General features: G+C 37.5%; 1 protein-coding gene across 1 annotated transcript; it reads left to right on the forward strand.

Moving 5' to 3' along the window:
• Positions 1 to 396: 396 nt before the first annotated feature.
• On the forward strand, positions 397 to 7,056 carry LOC128647315 (uncharacterized). The gene is made up of 6 exons (XM_053700099.1): positions 397 to 444; positions 2,972 to 3,058; positions 3,609 to 3,831; positions 4,421 to 4,566; positions 5,047 to 5,166; positions 6,916 to 7,056. Exons 1-6 carry the CDS (start codon positions 397 to 399, stop codon positions 7,054 to 7,056), a joined length of 765 nt encoding a protein of 254 aa, XP_053556074.1.
• The last annotated feature ends 11,584 nt before the right edge of the window (positions 7,057 to 18,640 follow it).

Consider the following 18,640-nt stretch of genomic DNA (forward strand, 5'->3'; position numbering starts at 1 on the left):
CATACAGCCATTGTTTGCATACTTTGTGTCTTATTGACCTCAGCAGAATAGGTATAAAAGGAAACCCAGGTTTCTAAAGTGTTTTATAGAAATTAAAACTTTACACTGACTTATTTCTTCAATATTTGAATATAATTTATTTACTGCTTCCTGCTCCTTTAAAACAAATATATCTTACTGCTGAAAGCGGATGCTCCATTCTTATGTGAAAGTGAGACAGAAAGGGTTAAACAAGCAGTTTCCTTAACAAGCTATCTCTAATTTAGAATGGACATAATGAGCCTCTCTTTGAGTTGATTGCCAACTAATAAATATTCAGACCTTTGATGTAAGCAGGATCCTTGTTTGCTTTCACTGGTGTATTTTTTTTTCTTTTCTTTCTGTTGCTGGGTAAAAATGTCAAGTCCTAAAGTGTGTGAAAATGAAACATCTCCCTGTTCAAAGGTAAGATATTTGTGTCTAATTCAGTGCATAGGAAATTATGCTTAGGGATAGATTAACCTAAGGAATGGCTATGGTGATTGGCTTTGGTAGCTGTAAAGTTAATTCAATTTCTAAGTGATGTTTACTTGTAGAATGGCTGGAACTAATTCTTTTCTAAAATATAATAATTATTGATAGTGTGGGGTTTCAAATAACAAAATTAAACTTTCATAATTTAAACAGTGACTTTTTTTTTTTTTCTTAGCAGTGTGTATGTCTTAAAGGGACATAAAATGGCTGAGTACAACTAAAACAGAATGGTTACTACTCACCACATTAGTTTTTCTGTTCCTGCAGCTGTCTTCAGTAGTCCTTTTATTTTAACTCCTCAATATAAGTTAGTGATGCGCTGCATTTTCACGCTCGGTGTTGCCATCTTGGAACTTAAACTTGTTAAAAAAAAAATTTTTTTTTTTTTTAAACTGTACAAAAAACGAGCTAAAGTGAAAGGTAAAACTTTCAAAAAGCAGATCTGTGAGTGCTGTGCTCCTCTCACAGGATGCTACAAGATGGCGTCGCCCAGTATAAAATGCAGAGATTTACCAACTAGATACTGTAATGTATTAAAATAAGAGAATGGCTTTAAAGAGAGCTGCAGGTATAGGAGGGAAAATGATAGAATGGCGGTTAGTATTGTAGTTGTACCCAGCAGCTTAATGTCTGTTTAAGCACTATATCTATAAGATGGTTACACACTATGCTGCAAACACTTGAGGTGCGTGGTTTTTAATATATATATATATATATATATATATATATATATATATATATATATATATATATATATATAAAATTTATTTATTTTTTTTCAATTAAAGCAAACACTATGAGTAATGTCAGGTGAAACAACGATTAAATATAAGATACAGTAATGTTTTGTCCCAGGAGATAGCAATTAAGGAGCTTAACCTCAACAAAAATAACTGAAGTGACTTAGCTTATTTTGCCTTTTTTATTTATGTCTGAATCTTGAAATACAATTTGTATCTTACAATTGCAAACTGGTGTGAGAAAAATGAAGTCCCAAAGTTTATAAACTTTTTGAATGAGAGGCTATGCCTAAGGGAATTTCTCTATGAAACCCCAGTTTTCCACAGCTGCAGAGAGTTTATTGTTCAAAGATCCTAGGGGGGAAAGGCTGCATTAGAGAAGATGGGTTCCACACACAACTTTGTCTTACAGCAGCTCTGTTGGAGCAGTGAGGGGCCATGAAAATGCATTAAAATATAAAGGTGTCTCCTAGTTGGTAAACAAATTCCCTACACACAAACATTATATAGCTGTGTAGTCACCAGGCAATTCTATATGCCACATACACAAACAATGGATGTATAAACCTTTAACTTTTTTTTTTTTTTTTTTTTTTTTTAATATTCAGATAGGGCATACAATTTTCCAGTTTTACTTTTATCATCAAAATTGCTTTTGTTCTCTTGGTATTCTTTGAAAGTTAAACCTAGGTAGGCTCAAATGCTTGTCCTAAGCTCACGAAGGCCGCTTCTTATCTCTGTACATTTTGACAGTTTTTTTTTTTTCACAGCTAGACAGAGCTAGTTCATGTGTCATATAGATAACTTTGTGCTCACTCTGTTATGTATTAGTCAGCACTGATTGGCTGAAATACAAGTCTGTCAAAAGAGCTCAGATAAAGGGCAGTCTGCAGAGGCTTGGAAACAAGGTAATCACACAGGTAAAAAGTATATTCATATAATATGCTGGATATGCAAAGCTGGGGAATGGGTTATCTATCTTTTTAAACTATAGAAATGCTAGAGTAGACTGTCCCTTTTTTAAATATGTGTTCTAATGCAAAAATTAAATGCTCTTATTCATTTAAACAGTGGTGATTCCTAACCGGGAAATGCCAGTGAACTAACCATGATCAGTAGTGCAAGTAGCCACCATCACTACTTTTTATGTAGCAGTCATAATGCTTGTAGCTTCCAAGATGGACTTTACCTATGCATTTAACCCCTTTTTTGTAGTTCCAGGCAAGTATTATTCATTAGTATGGTTTTTAGTGACAGCAAATTAGTTTGTTGTGAAACATAGCAAAGGACCTCACATACAGCTTGTGCCTGAGAAGAAATACAAGGGATACGTTAAAAAAAAAATAAAAAAAAAAATGAAATTAACAGAAACCTTTTCTCTGACTGTTTGGTTAGTGTTCTAAAATGCAAATAAGTCTCTTTATAACCACAAATATTACAGTACTACCTTTCTGAGGGCACTATGTATACAAAATTATTATAAAATGATATAAAACTAACTTTAGCTTGAATGTATAAGCTGTATTACATGTAAATATGATCTGAAGGGCATAATATAATGTTTACACTTGGTCCAATTCCCTCAACTGTGGTTTTTTTTTTTTTTTTTTTTTTTTTTTTTTTTTATGCAAATATTCCCAAATCCAAACTATTCTGAAATCCACCTGTAGTTTAATAGCTCTACTTGAGTTTTATTAATAGGTTTCTTTCTCCTGTAGAACAAATGTCCAGCAAAAACCAGAAATCCAGGGATCATCCATTCCCTTATCTTAAGGGTCACTAGGATTTGGCCTTTGAAATATATGGTAAGTGGAGTAAAAGGTGAAATTATGCATCCTTAAAGGGACAGTCAAGTCCAAAAAAGTTTAATGATTCAAATAGGGCATGTAATTTTAAAATAACTTTCCAATTTACTTTTATCACCAATTTTGCTTTATTTTGGTATTAGTTGAAAGCTAAACCTAGGAGGTTCATATGCTAATTTCTTAGACCTTGAAGGCCGCCTGTAATCTAAAAGCATTTTGATAGTTTTTCACCACTAGAGGGCATTACTTCATGTTTCATATAGATAACATTGAGCTCATGCACGTGAATTTACCATGGAGACAGCTCTGATTGGCTAAAATGTAAGTGTCAAAATAACTGAAATAAGGGGGCAGTCTGAGGCTTAGATACAAGGTAAATACAGAGGTAAAATGTGTATAATTATAAATGTGTTGGTTATGCAAAACTGGACAATGGGTAATTAAGGAGATATATAAATTTTTCATTTCCCTTTAAGCAGTAAGGTGTGACTGTTTTAGCCTATGATAGAGCAGCTTTATTTAATTATACTGTATATATTTTTACGTATAGATTAAGATTCTAAAAAAAATAGCATCCTATGCTGGTGTCTGTAAAGAGGTAGAGAATGTGGGCAGCACAGAGCAGAAGTCTCCCACAGGAAGACGTTTCCTGAGCGGCAGAAAGAGGATTGGCAGACTGGCCAGGTTTCTTCTTTCCATTGCTCCTCAAAGTCTACAGTGTGCGCTGGGGTTCCACTCAACAGATTTCCTAGCAAAGTCCTCTGGTTCAGAAGGTAAAGTACTAAACTAAGTGTCTTGAGATAGTTTACACCCTTATTTCATGAATTAGGTCACATTATTTAAAACCCCTGTAAAGTTGATGTAGTACCCTATAAAAAAATTTTTTTTTAATAGTGGTTCATAGAGGGCTGATAAAATTATTTTAAATTAAGGTTAAATTTACTCCTATTTTTGTTCTTTGTATCGTTATTTGAAAGGGGGAGGAATGTAAGCTTAGGAGCAGGCACATTTTTGTTTCAGAACCCTGGGTAGCACTTGCTGATTTGGATACGTTTGGGTCTCATAATCCCTATTTAACCCTTCCAGAACAGCAATATACTACTGGGAGCTAGCTAAATCATATTTCATGAAGTAGTGCAACATGTTGGAGAATTTTTTCAATCTTGGTAAGAAAATAAAAAGTAAATTTTATCAATGGGTATGTAAAATGAAGTCTATTTAAAAAAAAAATAAACAAGATTACATATGAATGTCTGTCTTTTTTCTTAAAATAAATAAAGCATGGGATTTGCCAATTTTTATGGCATATTGTGGGGGTATCCGAATATGACTAAAAGATTGTTCTAAATTCTCTCCCTGCAGAGGTCAGGAAGTCCCCTTTGAAACCAAGCGGGAAGGGCAGCAAGAGGAAACAAGATGATATAGATATTGAGGAACAACATAGCTGGGTGACATTTATGAATGAGGATCTTCCAGATGAGGATCAAGTAGATGACCCCACTTATGAAGTGAGTAATTGATCCTTTCATGTGATGTCATAAGCTTTGCCTGGTGTCCAGTATTCAGCAGGACAGTATAGTAAAATCTTCACATCCCTCTTTACATTTAGAAGGAAAAAAAAGCCCCCTATACACTTTCAAAACAGAGCAGAATGAAGTGAGGTATAGTCAAGGGGGCAAATCACTTCGGCTTGTATTACTGTCAGCTAAACGGGTAAAATATTTTGTCACTGGCAGCAGTGGGGGAAAATGACTGCTTACTTGTTGGAAAAATATACATGGTGGGGCTAAGGTAGAGGTGTTTGTGTGGGTTTTTTTTTTTTTTGGGGGGGGGGGAATGTGAGCCTAGTCAACAACATATTGTCCAGTGTTTTTGTGGAAGACAGCTGGCAACCCTAGACGTCATTGTCTGTCTGCAAGGTGTCTTTCTCCCCCCCCCCCCCAACATCAGAATCATTTTACCCATAACCATGGTTTTTCTGTCTCTAGCCCAGTAATTCAGAGACAGATAGTGAAGAGCACCATTCCAAAAATGACACTGAGAGTGACCTTGAGGTAGAAGAGAAAGATGGAATTAAGATGTTAAAAGAATCTCCGAAAAAAACAGAGGTGAGTTTGCCCTTTATACTCTAATCTGTTTAGATAGATATATGTTCTGCCATCCATTTTGACTCCTACTGCCAGGATCTCTTCTAGATTAATTGATGTGGAATGCACAAATTAACCTTGAGTTAAATAGTGAAAAGGCCTTTTTAATACTGAGGACAGAGTATTTATTAAATGCATTCTGATCAACAAATGGTGTGCAGAGTTAATCTGTAATTTCCTTCAATACTATCAAGGCTTTTTTTTTTTTTTTTTTTTTTTCCTTAAAGGACCAGTCAACACAGTAGATTTGCATAATCATCAAATGCAAGATAACAAGACAATGCAATCGCACTTAGTCTGAACTTCAAATGAGTTGTAGATTTTTTTTTTTTTTCTGACAATTTTAAAAGTTATGTCTTTTTCCACTCCCCCTGTACCATGTGACAGCCATCAGCCAATTACAAATGCATACATGTACCATGTGACAGCCATCAGCCATTCACAAATGCATACACACTTATTCTTGCACATGCTCAGTAGGAGCTGGTGACTCAAAAAGTTTAAATATAAAGAGACTGTGCACATTTTGTTAATAGAAGTAAATTGGAAAGTTGTTTAAAATTACATGCTCTATCTAAATAATGAGAGGTTCATTTTGATTGAGTGTCCCTTTAAGGTCTCTGGGCTGTCTTAAGAATTCTTGCCAGTGCTTCTGTTTCACTTGTGGAATAATCTAAAGCCACTTTTTACCCTGAAAAAAATAGTGTCTTGCTAAGGGGCATATACTGCAGTTTCATATAGGAAAGAGTTACATAAGTACATACATTACAAAAGTGCACAATTAAAATCTTCTTGAAAATCCTTCATACAAAACTAATAATTGAACCATTTAAACAAAAATCAGCTGGAGGAAATTTTGAGGTGCATCAAAAATGGTAACCAAATCTTATCAAAATGTGTGTAAATTACACATTAATAAATCTTAAATATGCGGTGTAAATCTTAAGTGCACAAAATATGCAAACATGTCTAAATCCATACTTATAAGTACAAAATACAAAGCCTAACTTGTGTTCATAAAATGTGCTGAATGTGGGCATCCCAGGGGTGTGTCTGAAATTCTCTCTGATCCCAGTGTAATTTTCTAAACACTTCCACCCTACAGATCTCATGTGTGGGTTTTTTTTTTTTTTTTTTTTTTTTTTTTTTTTTTTTTTTTAAATCTAAAAGGTAGTCAGCTTTTTCAAAATACTCCAAAATAATTACTATAGAAGGGAAATGAATGTACACTGCACTAAACGGCATATTTGTATTAGCTGTAATAAATTTTAAACCTACACCGGTTTCTCCCTGTGTTCTTTGTCCTTCATTACAAACTTTTACATAGAGAGCTCTTTTTCTATGGGTGACATCTCGTCGCCTGCAGGGACAGCCCATTTTGTTTGATAATTGCACCGACTGGGGTGTTGCGTTTTTTTTTTGTTTTGTTTTTTTTTGTGGGGTGTGGTTTCTTGCAAACTTGCATTGCCCTTAGACTAATTATCGGCACAACTAAATGTGTGAAGCATCTGTCAGACACTGCATCTCAACCCCCCCCAACCATTAAAACTTGTAACCAAGGCCAAAAAGCAAAATCTGCACCCTAGGTTTTAAATGCTGCAAATAGCCTAAACTAGCTATTTAGGCTACAGTAAGGGAGTGTGGGGACTAATACTTTATCTTAAAACTACAATTACAAAGTCACTGACTATAAAACATTTTAATTTACAGGAAGTACATAATAAAGAGGAGTCTGTGCAGCAGGATAACCAAACATCTGCAAATGAGGAGCAGAAAGCAAATCATGAGGAACATCAGCCCAATTCCTCTACAGGTAACACGTTTCTCATTCTGGGTGCTGCTACATTTTGATATGGGTGGTTACAAAGTACTAGCCTGAGGCATCTGATACATGGGCATTGATATACAGAAAAGGAATAACACTGTGTGGTGAGCAGGATATGTTTTACTAGGCCAGTGTAGTGTAACTTTTGCAACTGTATGCGCTTTGGTAGAACTGCTACAAAACTTAACTTATATATTTTTTTCCTCTCTTCTAGAATGAAACCAGCTTGATTGAAATGTTGTTCTCTCTGGGGCCAGCACGCTCTATTCCCGCTTTAAGCTCTGACTGCTGTATCCAGCCAATAAGCATAACCTTTAATGTAATAGATCAATAAATATTTAAAGAGCTTTTTCACTGAACTACATGTTATTATTTTATTCCCCCCCCCCCTTACTATTACTTTAGTTGGCTTTATAAGTTGTGTGTGTGTGTTTTTTTTTTTTTTTTTTTTTTTTTTTGGGGGGGTCTCCCTGGGTAAAGGCTGTGCAGCTGTTAGGCTAGCTGAAATTTTGCCCCCCCCCATGATTCAGAGTATGCAACATTCTAATTTACTCAAATTTTCTTAGTTCTCTTGCTATCTTTATTAACAGGAATGTGATGCATAGGAGACGGCCCATTTTTGGTTGAGAACCTGGGTTATGCTGGCTTATTGGTGGGTAAGTGTAAGCCTCCAATAAGCAAGCGCAATCCATGGTGCCAAACCTAAAATGGGTTGGCTGCTAAGATTTACATTCCTGCTTTTAAAATAAAGATAGTAAGAGAATGAAGAAAAATTGATAATGGGAGTAAATTAAGCAATATGCTAATGTCATGCTCTATCTGAATCATGAGAAATATTTTTGGTTCAGTGCCCCTTTAAATCTTATTGCATTTTACCTCTGCATTCTGTAGAAAAGTCACTGCTACAAGCAGATTAGGGGGAAAAAATGGTAGAAATGGCTTATATAGAGTTTTCTTAGGAGACTGGAAGTGATCAGTGGCAATTCTGGGGGGGGGGGGGGGGGGGGTTTACAGCATTTGTAGCACAAATCATTGAAATGTCATCTTAAATTTGAGCACTAGGTGGCAGTGCAAACTTTCCTCAGTAATAGCAATACACAGAAACCTCCACTGTAACTACACTGGTGGGAGGGTGCAGTATGGCTAAAAAAAGTACTAAAACAAACACGACTAATCTAAAAAATACATATATATATATATATATATATATATATATATATATATATATATATATATATATATATATAAAAAAAAAATAGTATTTTGTTGAGGTAAAACTGCAGACACTTAACAGGATAAAGTCAAACTTTTATGATTCAGATAGGGCATGCAATTTTAAACTAATCAAATTTGCTTTGTTCTCTTGGTATTCTTTGTTGAAAACAACCTAGGCTTATTTCTAAGACTATTTCAGTGTATTTTGGTGTTTTTTTTTTTTTTTTTTTTTACAGCAATAAAACACGTGTGTATGTGTGTATGTGTGTATATATATATATATATATATATATATATATATATATATATTTTCTCACTCCCGTGGGGTTAGGAGTCAGCAATTTTTCATTCAAAAGAACTGAAATTAGGGGGCAGTTTACAGAGGCTTAGATACAAGGTAATCAGAGGTAAAAAGTGCATTAATGTAACAGTGTTGGTTATGCAAAACTAGGTAATGGGTAATAAAGGGATTATCTTCTAAAACAATAAATATTCTGCTGTAGATTGTCCCTTAAAGGAAATCAGGACAGAGTTTTGTTCCTCTTGGCTATGAGGATTTGTAGGTTTCACGGGGGAATGCAGACTACTAATTGCCAGACAAACACAAAAAATAAAATACAAAGCACTGATTGCTGTAATGCTGCCTGCTAATGTAAGGTGAGCCTTCTGAATGGACAGGCACTGCCCACAAGCATCTTGGTCCTGTTGGCCTTTAATTCTGAACAAAACCTTATGTGAAGTTCCACATGTAAAACAAGGATATTAAGTGCCTCTGCGCTTTTTTTTTTTTTTTTTTTTTAAGGGAAATTTAAACCCAAAATGCTGCTTTCTGGATTTCGTAAAGAGCATAAAATTTTAATCAACTTTCCAATTTACTTCTATTATCTAATTTGCTTCATTATTTTGGTATGCTTTGTGGAAAAGAATACCTAGGTAGGCTGAGGAGTTGGGAGCTAGCAGGTAATTTGTGGGCGGCTGCACAATATATTCCTGTTGTCATTGGCTTACTAATTTGTTCAGCTAGCTCCTAGTAGTGCATTGCTGCTCCTTCAATAAAAGATACCAAGAGGATAAAATAAAATTAATAATAGAAGTCAATTGGAAAGCTGTTTAAAATTATATGCTCTATCTTAATCATAAAAGAGAAAACTTGGTTTAATGTCCTTTTTTTAAGCCCAATAACAGTAGGGAAGAGATGACCCATTGCCTTGACAGCAGACCATCAGTATGAGATAGCGTATTCTAAATTAAACCAATAAAAGAGAAACACATATTGTTAGAATAAATCAATAGCTATTAATCAGAAGAGGAGCATATTAACCTGAGCACAAAATTAAAGTATATAGTTGACCATCTAGTACTACCTTCAATATGCAAGAATAAACATGTTAACATTGCTGAGCTGTAAGAAATAAGTAATTCTCATAGGAGAACATGTCCAGCCCCAGTATAGAAAATGCAACCTTAAAAATAAATGGGATTATAGTCTCCTACTGTAAGATATAATTTATTAATACCTAAATAAAACTTGGGCTTTAACAATTTATTTTTTATGCCTATAGAAGAAAAAAAAACTCCAGCACAGTAAATAATATAACAAAATATTCTGAAACATTTAGTAATAAGAGTAATCTTGAAAATCAATAATATTCAATGGTCAACCCATCTGGCCCAGGGACCTTGCCTACGGGAGAAATTTTAATGGATTTTTTTCGCCTCACAAATCATAATAGGGGCATTCATTTGGTCAACCTGTTCTGTAAAAATTTGAGGCAAGCAAACAGTTTACTAAAACTATGACTGACAATAATATGTAAACCATATAGCTATCTCAATGGTAGTAATTCTCATAGTGCCATCTATTCTCAAAGCTAATGCACGGTTTATTTTGAGCTATATTGAAATCTCCACCTACAATCAGAGATAGTGTGTGTATATAAATATTAATTCAGATTGAAAACAAGACCAGAATTCTTTTTTGATTTTACAATGTTTATTTAAAGTTCCTTTAAGGCAGCAGTGGTGAACCCCACAATGAGCTACCTCCTACTTTAATTGGCTGTATTGTAGTGCTTAATAAATGTATATAACTATGTATGAAATAAATTTGTAATTGTTGATATTCAGATTTAAAACCTTAATTAACATTTTACTTTTATACCCCTTAACATTACACTCAAGAATGTGTTTTTAGAAAAGTAAAACTAATTTGGGCATGTAGCGCTGACCTAAGTTATATCTTCTCAGAGTATAAACACAAAATCACCAAATGGGTACATGGAACCAAGCAACCTGCAATCAATAACAAATAGTGGACCAGGCTTGGATATAGCTAGAAATAGATAAAATGTGGAACAATTTCAATCTTAGATCAAGCATTAAATAATTACCCAATAGATGGCCAACTGTGGGATACACGTGGTCCCTGGGAAAAGACAGAACTATGAATGTGTGGAATACTTGTTGTGGCCCCAGGAAAAACTGGAAATAAAAAAAAAAATGTGCTTTATGTTGGCCACAGCTGAAAAGAGCTCTCTGTAGGGGAGAACAGCAGACAGAGGGTTCCCTTCAACCTTAAAGGACCACTAAACCCAAAATCTTTCTTTCATGATTCAGATAGAGAATAGAAATTTAAACAACATTGCATTTTACTTCTATTATTTATTTTGCTTAATTTTTTTTTAGATATCTTTAGTTGAAGAAAAAGCAATGCACATGGTGAGCCAATCACACAAGACTTCTATGTGCAGCAACCAATCAGCAGCTACTGAGCATATCTAGATATGCTTTTCAGCAAAGAATATCAAGAGAATAAAATAAATTAGATAATAGAAGTAAATTAGAAAGATGTTTAAAATTGCATTATCTTTCTAAATCATGAAAGAAAAAATGTGGGTCTCATGTCCCTTTAAATCTGGTCACGTGCCTGAGGTGCCTCTAACACACAAATAATATATTTCCTAAAAATTTATAAATAGCCATAAATGTATATGTGGCTCAATTGTTATCTGTGGCCCCCATGTGTTAGGAATTTGCCCATCCCTGTTCTACCTAATTTTAGATGAAAATGTATTAATACAAAACAGTTTCAGTAAGATTTCTTGCTTTGTCCCTGGAAAGACGGAAACACGTAACTTTTCTCCCCCCAACATGTGAAAAGCATTAAGAGGAATCATTGTTTTTAACTGAGAATCCTGTAGTTAACAGCATTTTAAACTACTTACAGTACAGCAATCAAGTAACCAGGTTATGGGAGAACTGACCCCACCCACCCATGGTTTCCATTGTAAAGCCCTATCTGCTCTGCCCTAAAAACCCAATGTATAATGCACACAGTAAGCATAAAATTGTATTATCTTATTGTAAACTGCAGGTGATTTTCCAAATTAGGAAAGTGTAGGAAAGGCAGATGCCACAAAATGAAAACAAATATGAGCAACAAAGTCCTTATGTCTTATTCCCAAATCAGGACCCACATCTGAGGATAATTATACAATGGGGCAGGTAGCCAAAACCTCGGACTGTCCCAGGGAATCCTATTAAAATAAAGGCCTTCCTAGTGACTAGTAACATACAGCAAGATTAAAAGTGTTGTGGTACATATACCACTGAAAAATTGGCCATGGCCCGCGGAATATGCAGGTCTCCCGTATTATACCACTAGCGTTTTAGCCTTTACGCATTTCACCATTCCGCACTCAAAAAATGTCTTGAGTGCAGGATTTTCATAGCGCCTGTATTACAGGTTGTGCGGTCTGGCTATTACGCTAGCGTTATAGCTTATATCACCTTGATCCATTCCGCTATCTGAGACCAGTAGTTATGGCTTTTGAGAAACAAAACTCATAACAAAAATGTTACAAAGTACATTAGCACCCATAAACGACACTATTAACCCCTAAACCGCCATCCCCGCATCACAAATACTATAATAAACCTATTAACCCCTAAACTGCCACCCACATAGCCAATACTAAATAAACCTATTAACCCCTAAACCGCTGGCCCCCCACATTGCTACTACTATAATAAACCTATTAACCCCTAAACCGCCGACCCCCCAAATCGCTACTACTATAATAAATCTATTAACCCCTAAACCACCAGCCACCCATCCACATCGATAATACTAAACTAAAACTATTAACCCCTAAACCACAGGCCCCTCACATTGCAAAACACTAAATTAAACTATTAAACCCTAAACCTAAACCCCCCAACTTTAAATTAAAAGTACAATATAACTACCTTAAAATAAATAAAAAAACTTACCTGTGAAATTAACAAAAACCTGTGAAATTAAAAAAATAGTCCCCCCTGAAAAGTAAACCCCCCCCTACCCAAGCAACCCAAAAACCTTAAATCTAAAAAAATCCTAAGCTACCCCTTGCCCCTAAACACCCATCTTCAGCCAGGTGGCATCTTCTATCTTCATCCCAGTGGCACGGAGCTGTGGTGGCACGGAGCTGACCAGGACGGGCGGTGGCGGCAACAACATCCAGCGTGGAGCCTCCTCTTCATGCAATCACCACTGAAGCTTGAATGCAAGGTACCCCCTTTTATATTGAAGCAGCTCTCATCCTATTGGCTGATTTGAAATTTTCAGTCAATAGGAATGCAATGGTACCCTAATATAAAAGGGGTACCTTGCATTCAAGCTTCAGTGTGCGGTGGTGATCTCATGAAGAGGAGGCTCCACGCTGCATGTCGTCGTCACCGCCGGTCCTGGTCAGCTCAGCACCACCACAGTTCCACCCAACCGGGATTAAATTAGAAGATGCCCCTGCAGTGGAGGAAGATGTCCCCACCTGGATGAAGACTTCTCGCCGCCTGGATGAAGATGGATGTCTGGACTTCAGGAACTGTGAGTAGATATTCTGGGGTTAGTGTGAGGTCTTTTTTTTTATTTTTGTGGGTGTTTTTTTTTTTTTTTTAGTTAGGGCTTTTTTTATTTTAACCCTTTGAGTGCTAAGCACTTTCCCACGTGGGTGCTAAGATTTTTTAATGTTTTTTTATTTTTTGAACAATTTTTTTTAAACTTTTTTTAATTTTGGTATGGGCCCTATACCCAGCCAGGAGTCAAAAAGGTCTTAGTAGAAGTTGACTAGTTGTCCTCGCTCTGCATATACTAGTTTTAACCTTTGGACAACATAATAAAGTTTGCCTTTCTATATAGAAATGCCTATCAAACTAGAAACCTGTTAAAGCTGACTAGTAAATTAGTAAAAACTACAGCCACAGTAACTTAAGTAGATCAGTAACTTGTTAAACTAAACATCCTTAATCCCCCCATGTTTAGGGTTAACAACAGGAGTTCAGTAATTTGTTAAACTAGGTATGTGGACTCATAAGGATGGAAACATTCACTGCAACAATAATGCCAGCCTCATAATGTAAAATGAACTGTACATCAAGCACTTTTTAAACAACCGCATTGAACATAAAAATAGAAGGTAATATAGCTTGAGTTCCTAGAGCAGAGTTGTACATTTACTAGTGTACTAAAATCTTAACATACAGCCAGCATAAACCTTTAGATATCATGGTTATCAAAACAGCTATCACATAGACTTATTTGACTAGGTATGACCATGCAACCTTAAAAAAAATTAGCATGTCCATGTCCAGGTGTAGATTGCCACAAGGGCCAAAACTTATCATGAGATTAACCAAAAAAGTGTCCTTAGTGGAATTGTCAAGTTCACACATCGTCCATGTTGAGTGTCTATTATTTCACTTAAGACCTGACCAAAACACAGGGCAGGATTGAGACTCTGTGGTGTTTAACCTACACCTTTTTTTTAGCGTACCTGGGAGATAAGAGGTCGCTCTGCTAGGCATGATAAATATCCTCTCCTGCACCCAAGGTGGTTGATACCCGCTTCTTGCACAGCGGACAGTTTTGCCAGCACCGCAGTGATCGGCCGCCTCCCTACAGATACCAACTTCACCTCCCCTATCCCAAGAGGCAGATCACAAGATGAACCCCTCTCTGTAGGAAGAGCGCCCTGAAGGTAGTGTTCTCCGGTATCTACTGGATCATTGAAAGTAGAATTAGTCTCCTCCTGCTGTCTGCATACCACGTATCCCTCAGTTTTCTGCCCCAGATCCTTTACACCCATTGAACTCCCAACTGCTCCATCGCGGGGCATCAGCTTGGTTATGCTATCCCACTCAAATGTGAAGCAGTCTAGGAGGCGACTGAAATGAGCATTTAGCAGATGGGAGCTAGCGGTTACAAGCTCATCGTCACAAATTGCGATGATATCACTACGGTGATACCCTGGGTAAATAGTGATATAGACCCTCCGTGGATAGGTCAAGCGAATATACCTTATATTGCATATTAAACGTGCCTCTTCTATCCAGTGTGTATGGCCCAGGTCCTTGTGTAAAAAAGACCTCCAGATTAGCTTCTGCGTTCGGGAGCTTCCACGTGGAAGAAAAGATGGTCGCTCCTGGGATGTCTGAGTGTTAGTCAGCCCATAAAACAGCAACTATCTCCTCCATATAGTTACCATTCAGTGTCCCAATTATTCCTGTCTTTCTCTTAGGAATCAGGTCTGCTTGTAGTGTAGGTTTAAGCTGGGCTGAATGGTCTAGTAATTAGAATTATAAATTATTTCAGTGGACCCGAAGTAAAGTGTGACTGTTCAGTTCCCATGCTTGCTCCGCCCCCCAGTTTTTATTTATTTTAAGGTAGTTATATTGTAATTTTAATTTAAAGTTAGGGGGGGTTTAGGTGTTAATAGTTTAATTTAGTGTTTTGTGATGTGGGGGGCCTGTGGTTTAGGGGTTAATAGTTTTAGTTTAGTATTATTGATGTGGGTGGGGGTGGCGGTTTAGGGATTAATAGTTTTAGTTTAGTATTATCTATGTGGGGGCAGTGGTTTAGGGGTTAATAGATTTATTTATAGTAGTAGCGATGTGGGGTCCGGCGGTTTAGGGGTTAATACTTTATTTTAGTGTTGGCGAAGTGGGGGGTTGTGGTCTAGGGGTTAATAGGTTTATTTAGTGTTGCGCGATGTCAGAGGGCGGGGGTTTAGAGGTTAATAAATTTAATTAGTGTCAGCAATGTTGTGGGGCAGCGGATTAGTGGTATTTAAACTAGGGGTTTATGTTAGGGTGTTAGGTTTTTACATAACTTTCTTTTCCCCATAGACATCAATGGGGATTGCGTTACGGCGATCGCCATTCCGCAATCGCAGGTGTTAGGTTTTTTCTAACACTTTCTCTCCATTGATGTCTATGGGGGAAAATGTGCACAAGCATGTCAAGTTAGGCCTTGCCTTTTGTGCGGTATGGAGCTTAACTCCCCGTATCGCACAACAAAAGAAGGTTTTTCAGTAACTTGTAATGGCAGAGCTATGGAGAGTGCGATAACGCTATTTTTTTGGCGTTATTTACGCACCCGGTTTAGAGCATAACTTGTAATCTTGGTGATAGAAAGGTGAACTTGTATTACAAAGAGCTAGATACCTGTTAAATTCTAATTAATCAGATAAAACAGAATTATCTGTAAAGTGGTTTCTAGAAAAACAAACAAAAGTATTTTCAGGATTTTTCCCAAACCAGCTGGAGCTGAGCACCTTTAGGTGTCAGTATTTGAAATCAGTGCAGTACAAGGTAGAAACCTCTAAAACTTTGAGGTTTACTTTGAAATCACAGAAACCCAAAAAATTTATTTCATGAATTAGATAGAGAATACAAGTTTAAACAACATTTTAATTTACTTCTATTATCTAATTTGCTTCATTCTTTAGGTATGCTTTGTTAAAGAAATAGCAATGCACATGCACATGGGTGAGCCAAAAACACGACGCATCTATGTGCAGCCACCAATCAAGATATCAAGAGAATGAAGCAAAACTGAAGTAAATTGGAAAGTTGTGTAAATTTGCATGTGGGTTTCATGTCCCTTTAAAGGGAGAGTAAAGTAAAAATGAAACTTAAATTGACTGGGTAGAGTATGACATTTTAAACAACTTTCCAATTTACTTATATTATCAATTTTGCTTAGTTCTCTTGGTATTTTTTGTTAAATAGTAATTCTAGGTGAGCTCAGGAGCATGGACATTAATTTAGACATCTGGCAGCTGTGTTTGCAACATTACTTATTGCAGTGTTTTGCCATAGACTGCTAAAGACATGTGCACACTCCTAAGCTCCTATCAGACCACCTAGGTTTATGCTTCAACAGAGGATTACAAGAGAACAAAGCAAATTTGATGATAAATGTAAATCAGAAAGCAGTTTAAAAATTCATGCTCTACCTGAATTATTAAAGGATCAGTAAATACAGTAGATTTGCATAATCAACAAATGCATAACAAGACAATACAATAGCTCTTAGGGGCCGATTTAAGAAGCAGCGTATGCTGCTGTTTCCGCGTGAGCCTTCAGGTCCACCTGAAACTTAAGTTAAGAAGCAGCAGTCTTAAGACTGCTGTTCCTTAACTCGTCCACCACCTCTGAGGTGGCGGACAGCAATCATCCCTTTCAGATACGATCGGGATAATTGACACCCCCTGCTAGCGGCTGATTGTCTGCGAATGTGCATTGCACAAGCATTTCACTAGAGATGCTTGTGCAATAATAAATGCTGATCATGTCAGTCCGCCAATTAATAAATCGGCCCCTATGTCTGAACTTCAAATAAGAAGTAGATTTGTTCTGACAAATTTCAAAGTTATGTCTATTTCCACTCCCGCATAATTATGTGACAGCCATCAGCCAATCACTAGAGCATATACGTATATATTCTGTGAATTCTTGCGCATGCTCAGTAGGAGCATATGACTCAAAAAGTGTAAATATAAAAATACTGTGTACATATTGTTAATGGAAGTAAATTGGAAAGTTCTTTAAACTTGCATGTTCTATCTGAATCATACAATTTTAATTTTGACTTTACTGTTTCTGTAATTTAAAGGGGGAAAAGTATGAGTTTACCATATAGGCTATAAAAAGCGGAGGCAAAATAAATAGTGTAGATGGGGGAATTACAGTACATCGAGCTTTACCCACAGCCGATTGGGTAATGTCCGTTTTAACCGGGTATCCTAGCATTACCCGGATTTCTTACTTTACCCAACATATACTGTATGTATATATATATATATATATAATGTACATACTTGCTTTTACCCCAGAAACACCATCCGAAGAAACCCTCGGCAGACCCCACAGACCCGAATAACTACCGCCCCATCTCGCTAATTCCCTTCCCGGCCAAAGTCATAGAGAAGTCCATCAACTCGCAACTTATTGACCACATTGAGGCCAAACACACCCTGAACCACTTCCAATCTGGCTTCAGAATCAACCACAGTACCATGCTCGACCGAGGAGAAACTGCCGCCCTCATCCTCCTAGACCTTTCAGCAGCCTTTGAGACTGTCGACCACAACACCCTCTGCAACACCCTCTGCACCCGCCTACACGACGCTGGCATACGCAGCAAAGCCCTGGAATGGATCACCTCCTTCCTCACAGGCAGGACCCAGAAAGTCAGACTCCCTCCCTTCTCCTCCAAACCCACACCAGTCAACTGTGGTGTACCGCAGGGCTCTTCGCTGAGCCCCACCCTCTTCAACATCTACATGGCCCCTCTCGCAGCCATCGTCCGACACCATGACCTCAACATCGTCTCCTACGCCAGTTAATCATCTCACTCACCCGAGATCCCACCACCACCAAAAAGAACGTCCACAAAGGCCTGACAGCAGTCACCACCTGGATGAATGACAACCGGCTCAAACTGAACACAGACAAAACCGAAGTCCTCCTCCTCGGACCCAATAAATCCGCATGGGATGACTCCTGGTGGCCCACAGCCCTCGGTGACCCTCTAACCCCAACCGACCACGCACGAAATCTAGGCTTCATCCTGGACTCATCACTCTCCATGAACCGACAAATCAATGCCATCACCCCAACATGCTTCCACATCCTCCACCTGCTACGAAAAATCTTCAAGTGGATCCGAAACCAGGAAAACAGTCACCCACGCCCTTGTCAGCAGCCAGTTGGACTACGGCAACTGGCTCCCCATCAACAAGAGAATCACCTTCAAGCTCCTTACCCATGCGTTCAAGGCCCTACACAACATCGGACCCGAATACATAAACCACTGCGTAAATTTCTACACCCCCACCAGACAACTACGATCGGCTGACCAAGCACTCGCAGTCATCCCCCGCATCAGCAAATCCACAGTGGGTGGAAGATCCTTCTCCAACATAGCAGCAAAGACATGGAACACCCTCCCGCTGCACCTCAGACAATCCACCTCCCTTACGAAGTTCAGAAAGGACCTCAAAACCTGGCTCTTCGACTGAACGCCAATCCCCTCCCCCCCCCCTCCTCCTATCTGCTTTATCAGACTTCCCTTTA

Source organism: Bombina bombina, chromosome 2 (assembly GCF_027579735.1).
Source record: "Bombina bombina isolate aBomBom1 chromosome 2, aBomBom1.pri, whole genome shotgun sequence".
Taxonomy (NCBI): Eukaryota; Metazoa; Chordata; class Amphibia; order Anura; family Bombinatoridae; genus Bombina; species Bombina bombina.

What these genes read in the sequence shown, in the direction of transcription:
- LOC128647315 (XM_053700099.1), top strand. Translation starts at nt 397, where the DNA reads ATGTCAAGTCCTAAAGTGTGTGAAAATGAAACATCTCCCTGTTCAAAG. An exon ending in AAAGTCCTCTGGTTCAGAAG is followed by an intron (nt 3,832 to 4,420) that starts GTAAAGTACTAA and finishes CTCTCCCTGCAG; the next exon opens with AGGTCAGGAAGTCCCCTTTG. An exon ending in AATCTCCGAAAAAAACAGAG is followed by an intron (nt 5,167 to 6,915) that starts GTGAGTTTGCCC and finishes TTTAATTTACAG; the next exon opens with GAAGTACATAATAAAGAGGA.